At 46.7% G+C, this 12,500-nt stretch overlaps 2 protein-coding genes across 2 annotated transcripts in view; one reads left to right on the plus strand and one right to left on the minus strand.

The window, feature by feature from the left end:
* Positions 1-680, minus strand: part of LOC308310343 (complement component 1 Q subcomponent-binding protein, mitochondrial-like) — a gene marked incomplete at both ends in the record, with an annotated part of 816 nt that extends 136 nt beyond the window's left edge. Inside the window, one exon of the mRNA XM_080756662.1 lies at positions 1-680. This exon is cut by the window's left edge and continues 136 nt beyond it. Within this exon, the coding sequence (XP_080612788.1) occupies positions 1-680 (680 nt within the window).
* The window catches only part of fras1 (Fraser extracellular matrix complex subunit 1), a gene marked incomplete at its 3' end in the record, with an annotated part of 149,103 nt that overhangs the window by 83,396 nt on the left and 53,207 nt on the right, over positions 1-12,500 (plus strand). The window contains 6 exon segments of the mRNA XM_080755717.1: positions 3,360-3,490; positions 5,210-5,335; positions 6,608-6,777; positions 7,479-7,641; positions 9,532-9,664; positions 10,169-10,356. Coding sequence (XP_080611843.1) covers positions 3,360-3,490; positions 5,210-5,335; positions 6,608-6,777; positions 7,479-7,641; positions 9,532-9,664; positions 10,169-10,356 — 911 coding nt within the window.

Raw genomic sequence — 12,500 nt, forward strand, 5'->3', positions numbered from 1 at the left:
TGGTTGTGCAGGGCCAAGTCCAGAGAGTCTGTGTTGAGTGTATAGCTGGTCTCCTTCCAGTCAGCATCTCCCTCAGGCTGGAAACTGACCTCACGAATGGCAAAGATGTCACTCTCTTCTTCACCATCACCACCATGCCCGACCTCAACTTCAGGGTAATGGCAGTCAAACACTAGGGAATGTTCCTGTTGCTGTTTTGTTACTTCAACAACAAACTGTCCTTGATCAGCCTCCTCCTTAAAGTAAGGAACACTGTTATTGACGTTGAAGGTGATAGAGACTTCGTCTCCAGAAATGAACCTAGTGAGTTTGGCTTCTGTGCCGTTCATCTTCAGCTTCCACCCTCCAGACATCTTTGGAAGCGTTGGAAGCGTTGGAAGCGTTTCATCAGGCAAGAAACCACTGAATGCTTTGTCTCCGTCTGTGTGTAGACTCCCGCATCCACACGACACTGACGGTCTCGGTATCTTAGAGCTGAACAGTTTGGGCCTGAAGCCTGAAGAAGCTCCGTTGCCACCACTGCTCATCATCCACAGGGACCGGGTGAACGGCCGAGCTGTGGCCGAGCTGGGAGCGCATAGCGCCGGGCCGCTTGCGAGTGGAAGAGACCGGGCCGCTGACGTCGTAGCGGCAGAGACTCGAACAGACGTTCCCACCGCGCGAACAAGAGACTTGAGCATTCTAACAATAACAACAAGTCCAGTTAATTAGAGAAAGTATGTATATGAAGTTAACGAGGACAGTGAGTCGGGTAACCGGCGTCTTGCTCGCCGTCAACACACGTGTGGAAGGAAGGACACGGAAGGACCTCCGTTCAACTAGAACTTAAACCAGGATGCTTTGAGGACCCTTCTGCCTTGAGCAGACCTCTTATATATTATCCCATTAGGCTTTGTCAGGATGACTGAGCCAATAAGATCCATATATGGGTCTGATATCAGCATTAGGTCAACCCGGACCATGTCATATGTCATTATAGCCCGACGTCCTAGTCGAATATCCCCAATCCTCCATTCCAAGCATTAGTCCTTGGGCTAAAAAGCCATAGCCACTTGCCCAAAATGTGCTGACCTCATCACATTTGTGCTGACCTCGTCACATTAAGTGCTGACCCAAAAATGATCACATTTGTCATATGGCCAGTTTTTATGTATGGGAGCCAACCCACGGCAAAGCCAGGAGGGGAAAGAAGCGTACCACCACCTATGTAGACGTGCTGCGGCGTGACATCTTGGCTGACAACACTGCAGAGCTCAAGAACCTGATGGTGGATTATAGGACATTGTGGAGGGCAGCGATCCAGGAATCCCCAGTTGGTGTTGGCTAGAACCTCTCACTCTCGCAGCAACAACAACAACAATAATGTTCTTATTTTGATCATAACACCCACCCTCCAAAAAAGAAAATAGAAAATATTAGCAACCCTATTTTCTAAATGTAACATAATCATCTGCTAATGATGATGATGTGTGCTGCTGTGCACAGCCTACCTCCTCCATGACTGCTTCTACTTAAATCTCCAGGTTAGTTTGGTAGCATTCATTTTTGCTTTGTATGTATTGTGTAATGTGTAATGAAAACAACAAAGATTTATTAACGGTTACAGTTAACAGTTATTAACAGAATTATTATAGATTCCATATAGCCAAAATCATATGAAATATATGTATGTAGTATGAAATGAATGTAGAGCATTATTTTTAATTCTAATTTATTTTGCTAGAGCTTTAGTTATAATAATAATAATTTCTTCTTCGTTTTCTACATGAATATAATAACCACATTATAACCATATAAAATGAAATGGGAGTTTTACAATTTGTAATGACTCTTAAACGTCGCTGAAGTGGGACTCATCAAATGTCCCTGGGACTCGTCTCTAAAAGACCACCCCTGCATCCTGGGACTCATTACATTGAAAACCCATTTACATCACTGCTTCCTCAAAGTTGCAATACAACAATACAATACAACAATCACTTGATTTTGGGGCATTTTATTAACTATTCTCTAATAACACACTCGTACAAACACTTCTACTAAACGTGTGTAGAGTATAAAGGTTGTTCTGACCCGTGTTTAAAACTCAGTTCTATAGCGTCAACTAATTGTTCTTTTAGCCTAACGTTAGCACAGGATTATCCAGAGATCAGGTAGTAAACTGTGACACGAAAAGAAACACAAAAAACATAGTATTAATTCACAGATTTAGCGACTGCATAAGCGTATCATTATTGTGGTATCGAGCGCTGAAGTCTGGCGTCACTGTCAGTAGAGGGCGCCAGCGCACAGGTTCATGTATTTCTATTTATTTGCATTGTAATCCCCATAGGGGGATTTTAGGCCGCTTCATTGCGAATGCAATGAGCACTTACTATGACCTAGCAGATCATGTCTGTCTGTCTGTCTGTCTGTCTCTGTGTGTGTGTGTGTGTGTGTGTGTGTGTGTGTGTGTGTGTGTGTGTGTGTGTGTGTGTGTGTGTGTGTGTGTGTCTGTCTGTGTGTCCCACCTTTGTGCCCATATATGGAGCTGAGTGATTTGTTTGTGATTGATGCAACACACTCCATATTTGGACGTATAGCTGCTTTGGGGACTCCTTATATGGTTATGGCTAAGTTAAAAACTTAACTTAAATATAACTTATCTTAAATATGTACGAGCTGCGTTCGCTTCCCGCGTTTGCGCGTCTTACTGGTTATAAGAACTGAAAAATAAAAATAGACGTGTTTCCTCCTCCGCGTCACCAGTGCCCATACCCGAAGGCGGGGGTTGGCGAAAGGGCCTTTCTTTGTGGAGTTTGCATGTTCTCCCCGTGTCCCCTAGGGTAGGTACCCTCACAAAAACATGCAGTAATCCTGGTCTCTAAACTGCCTCCCCCTGGCCAGCCGGGGCGCCTGATGGAGGGGAAAGGAACTGGTTGGAATAACGTGTTCCTTCCACGCGCTACGTCCAACCAGGGAAACTCCCCCCTGTCAGGTGTAAAGGAGCAACTCGGACACTCAGGCATGAAGGGAGCATGAGTTCAAGTCCGTTGCTCTCCCCAGGTTGGCGGAGGGTGTGTAGAGCCCAGGATCACAGTAGATGATTGGCACAGGGGTGAAAAATGGGTTACAAAATCGTGGGATAAAAAATATATTCAAAAAAAAAAGAAAAAAAGGCTGGGGTGATCAGTTTATTTTTAAAACACAGTTCTTATATGAAGAGATCTCTCTCTCTCGCTCTCCCCCCCCCTCTCTCTCTCTCTCTCTCTCTCCCTCTCTCTCTCTCTCCCTCTCTCTCTCTCTCTCTCTCTCTCTCATGTATTGTCTCTCTCTCTCTCTCTCTCTCTCATGTATTGTCTATGTCTCTCTCTCTCCAGGCGACTCCTTCTCCTTCAGTGACATGACGCGCAGCGTCCTGCAGTACGAGCATGCCGGCCTCTCATTGGCCGACGACGCCATCACCTTCTCCGTCAGCGATGGCGTCTCCACGGCGACCAGCGTGGTGACGGTACGGAACGAAACTGACCTGAGATCAGATTCATACCAGGTTTCCACTGGACACACACTGGTCTGATTAACCCATTCTGACCTGAGATCAGATTCTAAGAATGTCAGTCGTTCTTCGATTTTTTAAAAATAGACCCAAATAGATGAAATGAATGCTTAAACATGTAGCTAGGTGTAATGTTAGAGTCAATTTACAATTTACAATTTAGGCATTTATCAGACGCTCTTAATCCAGAGCGACTTACAATAAGCAAGAACAAAAGCATGGGAATACATCACATAAAAACATTTATCATGAAACATGCGTAAGCTAAGAAAGTAACAGTGGAATATCTATATAATGAAACTTATACATATAAACTATACATAATACTACTATGCTATACATATGTACTATGACGTGCTATGACTACATACAATGCACTTATGCTGTCTACATAACATGCTATAAGTCTGTATCAAATGCTATCTAAGTCTACAGAAATGCTATCTAAGGGGGTGGGGTAAGTGCTATGGGCCATGATGGAGTCTGAAAAGGTGGGTTTTCAGACTACGGCGGAAGATTGGGAGTGATGCTGCAGTTCTGACTGCAATGGGAAGTGCATTCCACAGTTTTGGAGCCAGAAGGGAGAAGAGTTTGGGACGTGTGGAGCGTTGTTGTCCCGGCGTTTTTAGTGAGGGTACTTCCAGCTTCCCTGCGTTGGCTGATCTGAGTGAGCGGGAGGGTTTGTAGGGTTCGATCATACTTGCAAGATATGGGGGAGCCATACCTTTGGTTGCTTTGAATGCCAGCATCAGAGTTTTGTATTCTGTGCGGGCAGCGACCGGGAGCCAGTGGAGGGAGCGGAGCAGGTCGACATGTGGTGCATATTATTAGTAGCAAAGTCTTTGATCAGCCTGTCTGTCCCTTCAGGTCAACAAACTCCTTTGTCATACAAATAGCCACCGGAATTCGGCTCCTAGCTTCTCCTGAGAAGGAAGACACCCTAGGTGACCACAGCTGCATCACCAAAATAGGTCCACGTTAGCATGTAAATTACACAATTGACACAAGGCATTGCAACATTGTATAATTATGGAATCCCATATTCTTCACAGGAGGCAGCGAAATGTTGTGTTGTTGAAAACAAGCACTTCCGAACTCTGACGCTTGGAACAATAATCAAACGCAGGGCATTTCTTGGCAGAAAGTAGATCATAACGTTTCTATGGTGGATTTTTATGAAACAAAAACGTTGCAGATAGAAAGAGGATAATTCAAGCTTTTCGTTACATGCTGCGATGTCGGTGAGTTTAACGTTGTTTAAAGGTATATTCAGTGATTTCACTTAATTCAAATGTCACTTATTTTTTTGTTTTGTTGTGATAATCCTCTCTACTATAGAGTGTGCTGACCATATAAGGAGTTCCTCCCTGTCCCCAGTTAACCCCTGGGGGGGGTCATAAAACCTTAGGTTTAGTTTTTGGCTCTCTATCCTGATTGGATGAAAGGCTTAGGTCCCACAGCCAAAAAACGAAAGCTAAGGTTTTTTTGAGTGAAATCACTGAATATACCTTTAATGCAATCAGACAGGCCTTTTCTGCTTGGCTGAACGGGGCTGTCGAGGCCAGAAAGTAGTTTTTCTTTTTTCCACTCAGTGGGGGGCGTTTCCCGCGTAACTTCCAGGTACGATGATGTCACGCGCATAATTATATACCCTCTTATCCAATCAATCAACAGGTGGTGGTGCTGGACGCCGGAGGCGGGGCCGAGGGCGGGCCCACGCGGGACCCCAAGGCCACGCTGGCCATGGAGGTGGCGGAGAAGAGCAGCACTGTGATTGGCCGCTCGCACCTGGCGTACAGCGTGAGTTAACCCTCCCTTGCCTCATGTTAACCCATTCTGACCTGAGATCAGATTCATACGAGGTTTCCACTGGGACACACACTGGTCTGATGAACCCATTCTGACCTGAGATCAGATTCTAAAAAATGTCAGTCGTTCTTCGATTTTTCAAAAATAGCAGACCTACAAGCTAGTGGCGCGCTATGAGCTTGTAGATCTGCTGTTTTTCAATAGCTAAAGCATAACATGATGCTATAACACCAAAATCTAAGGAGCACCAATATGTAATCGATTGGTTTTACATTCATAAAAACAATAATATAACGTGTGGTTTACAAATAACATGAAATGACCAAAGTATACAAAATGCATGCCCAGAATTTTAAATGTAGTGTGGAGACTTTCTGTCCCTCATCCATCCATCCGTCTCTTCAAAGAGACAGAGGCATCAAACATCTCCAGATGAGAACCCTCTATTCTAAAACGGGTAGTCCCAATACTTGATTCTGATTGGCTGGTTACCGTCACGTGACCGGTGTAAATCTCACCCATAATCCACACCTTCAATCACTTTATATCGTTCGCAGCTGATCTCTACATCTCTGTAGCCGTACTGGGGAAGGGGAGCACTTCATTGCCTTAAAAAAACCCATGCCGTGCGGGCGTCTATAAGCACCGCCCGGCTCATGTGACTGTGAACGTGTGGCTCCAGGCAGCCCCGTAAAGACATCAAGCGCTATTCTCCCGTCACATAGCCTTACTTGCCGAGCAAAACAAGGAAGTGATGTGGCTCGCTCTGGTAGCGCAAAGTAGCTACTTTTGTGAATTCAATAGTTGTATTAGGTTAATATTGCTATTATGTTTGTAACCGTTTTAGAAAAGCAAGGGGTAGAAGACCCTCGGCTGCGCGTCGGGTCTGCCTACACCCCCAGCCAGTGTAAAATACCCGCTAACCTGAGACCTCTCGTGGCTTATTGCTTAAGTCTACACTGATTCCGGCCAGTCAAACATCACCTGTTTTCTTTTTCTTTGTTTTGTGTTTTTTTCACCTTCATAGCCCATTTAGATCATACAATTAGAATTTCTAATATAAAATAATTTCGATGTAAAACATTATTATTATTTATAGCTTATTTGTAGTGGCTACTGGTGGTGCTCCCAAATATATTTTTTTAGGTCGCAAAAATTCAGGCGCATGTTTTGCGACCAAAGTGGTCGCTATATTTGGAGCCCTGAACACCCTCTCTACTGTAATAATCACGTTAAACAACGCCCTCTGGTGGTTTCCTGCAGGACGACGCGTCTCCAGACGACCAGATCCACATCCAGCTGGTGGCCACGCCCATGTACGGCGTCCTGACGCGTAGCTCCGCCCCCCACGGTGGCTCCGCCCCCCACGAGGTCCAGGAGCTGAGGGAGTACTCCTCCTTCACCATGGAGGACATCAACAGGAAATATGTCAGGTACTGTACGCTGTACTGTTAGTTAGTTAGTTAGTTTCATTTATTGTCCACGTGTGGAAATTCGTCTTCGGTCTCAAACAGTAAAAAACAAACGGTTACAACAACAGCAACAACACTTAACACAATTATTTTCTCATGGCAAAAAAGTGCAGGACAACAGTGGCAGATACATTGGAAAAACAAACAAATCTAGCGAGACATGGTATCATTTAGTGCCTTAATGGCATTTGGTATGAAAGAATAAAAAAAAATGTTACGGTTAGCTCTTGGTACTTTGTACCGTCTACCAGAGGGAAGTAGTTCAAACTCCCTGCAGAGTGGATGAGAGGAGGTCGTTTGCTATCTTGATAGCTTTTTTACGAAGTACCTCCTTGTAGATACAGCCTAATTGTTGCTGTCTCTTCCCAATTATTTTTGAGGCTAGGTTTACTATTCGCTGCAGCTTGCTTCTTCCTTTTACATTTAGATTGCCAAACCACATTGCCATGTTAAAAGTCAAGATTCCCTCTATCAGGTTTTTATAGAATGTTTCCATAATATTCTTGCTCACTCTAAAGGAGTTGAGCTTGCGTAGTAGGTGGAGGCGTTGGTTACAAGTTTTAAAAATCTGGTCAGTATTTTCACTGAAATTGAGTTTGCTGTCAATGTGTGTGTGTGTGTGCGTGTGTGTGTGTGTGTGTGCGTGCGTGCCCGTCCATCAGGTACGTCAGTTCGTTGGAGACAGGAAGTCAGCCGGTCACAGACGTCTTCCACTTCGTTGTGTACGACGGTGACAGCCGTCGCCTCGACAACCAGATGTTTACCATCACCATCACCTCGTTGTCACGACGACCGCCCACTGTGACCGTCCGCAGTGGGATTAAGGTACGCACGCACATCTATTCACTACACACACACGCACGCACGCACGCACATCTATTCACTACACACGCACGCACACACGCACGCACGCACGCACGCACGCAAGTATGCACGCACGCAGGCACATCTATTCACTACACACACACACATCTATTCACCACACACACACACATCTATTCACCACACACACACACACACACACGCACACACACACACACACACACACACACACACACACACACACACACATATTCACTACACACACACACACACACACACACACACACACACACACACACACACACACACACACATCTATTCACCACACACACACACACACACTAGGCATGTGAATCTCGTCTCATCTCACGATTCGATACGCATCTCGATGCACTGCCAGCGATACGATACATTAGAGATACATGGAATCCCCTGGCGATACGATGCGATACGATTCTCCCTCTTCCCGATGCGATGCGATGCGATAACCATTTAGTTCAAATCAATGCGATACGATGCGATTCACCCCTCTACCGATACGATGCGATTTGATGGAGATTCATCACAATAGAAAGGATTTATATTAAAGCTCTATTAATTTCCCAAAACATGTAAAAATGCATTACATTTAAATTCAAAGCAATTTATTGTTTTACTGTAGGTTAGTATTATAGCTCTGCATCTCAAACAACCCAACTTATAGAATTCTGTAAGTAAACAAAGGGTCTGCTCTCTGCTGGTTATTGTGGAATTGTTAGATTACTAATAATCATAGGCTATAGTATAATAATTATATCTCAAAGGTCAATTTGAGGTTTTGAGTATAGAGGGTTCAAGAGATTAAAATGTAATATCCTATGTAATAGCTCAATTAATGTTACCAACATATAAATAGAAAATAAACAAATAAACAAAACAAAAATGACAGGTCACACTCGTAGTGCTGTCAAACAAGTAGTTTAATCTGCAACACAGTTTAATAATATAATTGCCTATGTATAGTGGGGGTCCCTGCTTGATCTCTCACTCTCAGCTAAGTGGTCCTTGGCTTGACCTAAAAAACATTGAAGACCCTGGCCTGCATGTATTATTAACGTTATAAATACATAGCAGATGTACAAGCTCACAACGCGTCTCATCGACGCCCCGCTGTGAGCTTGTGGATCTGCAATTTTAGGCGTGCGACACCGTCTTGCTGCAGAATATAAATAAGGCTTCTATCCCAGAGAATAGCAGGGGAAAGCTGGACAGTGGAAAGTTGTGGAACGGTTGTAAACGACTTTAAACGCAAGCAGTACACTGACCCAGCTGTGGCGTTGTTGTTGTTGTACACGTGTGCAGAAGCAGAAGCAGAAGCTTTCTTTAATTACAAATTGATGATCGCGAGTCGCGACGCAGATTCGCGTCGGAGAATCAGCTAGAACAGCTGTGGGGTGTGGATCATTTGCAGCACGCAGCGCTACAGTGAAAAGTCAACTGATCGACGGACAGCTATTTTATAAAGCTAAAGGTTGTGCTTCCTTTGTGCGTGGGGTTCACTTCTGTTCGTCGCGGGTGCTCTTTATAGTCTGTTGTCTCAACGTGTATACTCTGCACAGAGTAGCTGCGATGTATCGATACGTATCGATTATTTTCCACATGCCTAACACACACACACACATATTCACTACACACACACACACACACACACACACACACACACACACACACATCTATTCACCACACACACACACACACACACACACACACACACACACATATATTCACTACACACACACACACACACACACACACATCTATTCACCACACACACACACACACACACACACTACACACACATCTATTCACTACGCACTGTGATGTCAGCTGTTTTCTCTGCGTTCCTGTCCATAGGTCCAGGAAGGGGGGCGGGTCCAGCTGTCCACCAGTCACATCATCGTGTCCGACGTGGACACGCCCAAGAAAGACCTGTTAGTGTGGCTGGCCACGCCTCCGAAGTACGGCTTCATCGAGAACACCGGCGGAGGTACGGTTCCGTGTGTGTGTGCGTGTGTGTGTGTGTGTGTGTGTGTGTGCGTGTGTGCGTGTGTGCGTGTGCGTGTGTGTGTGTGTGTGCGTGTGTGTGTGCGTGTGCGTGTGCGTGTGTGTGTGTGTGTGTTGGGAGAGACGAGAGAGATTGATCAGCGCTGCGCCAATCATGTTCAAGGCGGATACATCGTGTTGAATTGCAGCCTGGTTAAAAGCACTCGGATACATTAATTCATTAAAAACAAATGGTTCGGATGTTCGCTCGGAAATTCCTGCCGAAGTTCGAGTCCTAAAATCAGGGCTAGGGTACAGCCTTAGTGTGTGTGTGTGTGTGTGTGTGTGTGTGTGTGTGTGTCTGTGTGTGTGTGTGTGTGTCTGTGTGTGTGTGTGTGTGGCGGAGCGAGGAGTGGAGCGGCTGCATTTTGAACTGAGCGCGGAGGGAGAGTGTGTTTTAAGACACGATGTGACGTAACGAACCCCACCCTGTGATGTCACCCCCCAGGGGGTCCGGAGGGCGCGGCGGTCAGCCCCGATGTGCCGTTCTCCATGGAGGACCTGACCGCGGAGCGCGTCTTCTACGTCCAGAAGGACGACCAGCGGCCGGACGGCGCCGGACAGGACACCTTCAGCTTCTACATCAGCGACGGACACAGCCACACCGAGGCCTTCAGCGTCACCGTAGACATCCAGGTATGGTGACGCTCACACTGGACTCACAGCCACACCGAGGCGCCTCCACGTCACCGTAGACATCCAGGTATGGTGACCCTCACCTCACAGCCACACCGAGGCGCCTCCACGTCAACATGGACATCCAGGTATAGTGACCCTCACCTCACAGCCACACCGAGGCCTTCAGCGTCACCGTAGACATCCAGGTATGGTGACGCTCACACTGGACTCACAGCCACACCGAGGCGCCTCCACGTCAACATGGACATCCAGGTATAGTGACGCTCACACTGGCCTCACAGCCACACCGAGGCGCCTCCACGTCAACATGGTATAGTGACGGACACAGCCACACCGAGGCGCCTCCACGTCAACATAGTATAGTGACGGACACAGCCACACTGAGGCGCCTCCACGTCAACATAGTATAGTGACGGACACAGCCACACCGAGGCGCCTCCACGTCAACATGGTATAGTGACGGACACAGCCACACCGAGGCGCCTCCACGTCAACATGGTATAGTGACGGACACAGCCACACTGAGGCGCCTCCACGTCAACATGGTATAGTGACGGACACAGCCACACCGAGGCGCCTCCACGTCAACATGGTATAGTGACGGACACAGCCACACTGAGGCGCCTCCACGTCAACATGGTATAGTGACGGACACAGCCACACCGAGGCGCCTCCACGTCAACATGGTATAGTGACGGACACAGCCACACCGAGGCGCCTCCACGTCAACATGGTATAGTGACGGACACAGCCACACTGAGGCGCCTCCACGTCAACATGGTATAGTGACGGACACAGCCACACTGAGGCGCCTCCACGTCAACATGGTATAGTGACGGACACAGCCACACTGAGGCGCCTCCACGTCAACATGGTATAGTGACGGACACAGCCACACCGAGGCGCCTCCACGTCAACATGGACATCCAGGTATAGTGACCCTCACACTGGCCTCACAGCCACACTGAGGCGCCTCCACGTCAACATGGTATAGTGACGGACACAGCCACACCGAGGCGCCTCCACGTCAACATGGTATAGTGACGGACACAGCCACACTGAGGCTCCTCCGCGTTAATCTGAGTTCCCAGAAGTTTTATTTTTCGCCACTAGGCGGGCGAGAATGACTTCTGGGGAAAAAAGGAACGTATCCCCTGTGAGGGAAGTACGTTGCGCTCAGAATCTGAGCGGACACTCCCCTTTCCGGTCTGAAGCACTGTGCATACCATGAAAATAGTCCGAAGGGAATCCAATTCCAAATTGAATTGTAGTAGGCCACCACCGCTCAAGGAGCAATTGTTTCCCTTCCGTCTTATTTAGATGTAGCGCCCGCTCCATGTGGAACCCGCCCCTGTCTTTTGATTCGCATTTCATTTGAAACCTGCTGCACAGGATCTGAGGCCAATTTTCCTAGACTACCTCCACGTCAACATGGTATAGTGACGGACACAGCCACACTGAGGCTCCTCCACGTCAACATAGACATCCAGGCATCCCGTTTCCCTTATAGCCCCTCCCCATGCCCTCTAAGCCCCTCCCCATTCTCATCTAAGCCCCTTCCCATGCCCTCTAAGCCCCTCCCCATTCTCATATAAGCCCCTCCCCATTCTCATATAAGCCCCTCCCCATTCCCTCGCCCCTCGACATTAGATGTGTTTGGCCCCCCACCCCCAGAAGCAAAGATTTGAGTTAAATACGTTCACTCTGAAAGAATATATATTCAAAGATTTGCAAATATGTGGTGTGCGTGTACCCCAGATATTGTGTTCATCAGTGAAATTAGAAAAACTGTCACTATATTTGAAATAGGCTGCCCATTTGATTTGTATATGGACACTTGTTTTACATCCAAACTTATGAAATATCAGCTTCTGGTGGAACGTATTATGGCCTTGGGATATAACTGTCAACTTATTGTCCTTGTATTTGGAAGTCTGGGCCATGTCCATAAACTTGTGCTCAGGGGTTTGCAATTGGGTGGATTGCTAAAAACAAATGCAAAAAAGCTGGCTAAATACTGTTCTGTCTCAGCTACTATGGGCAGTCTGTCTGTCTGGAGAAGGCGTTGTTTCATTTATCCCTATAGGTGGCTTAAAAAACCCAAAACAAACATCCTGTCTAGTAGTATCAAGTATATAGTA

Source organism: Protomyctophum bolini, assembly GCF_963924005.1.
Source record: "Protomyctophum bolini genome assembly, chromosome: 22".
Lineage (NCBI taxonomy): Eukaryota > Metazoa > Chordata > Actinopteri > Myctophiformes > Myctophidae > Protomyctophum > Protomyctophum bolini.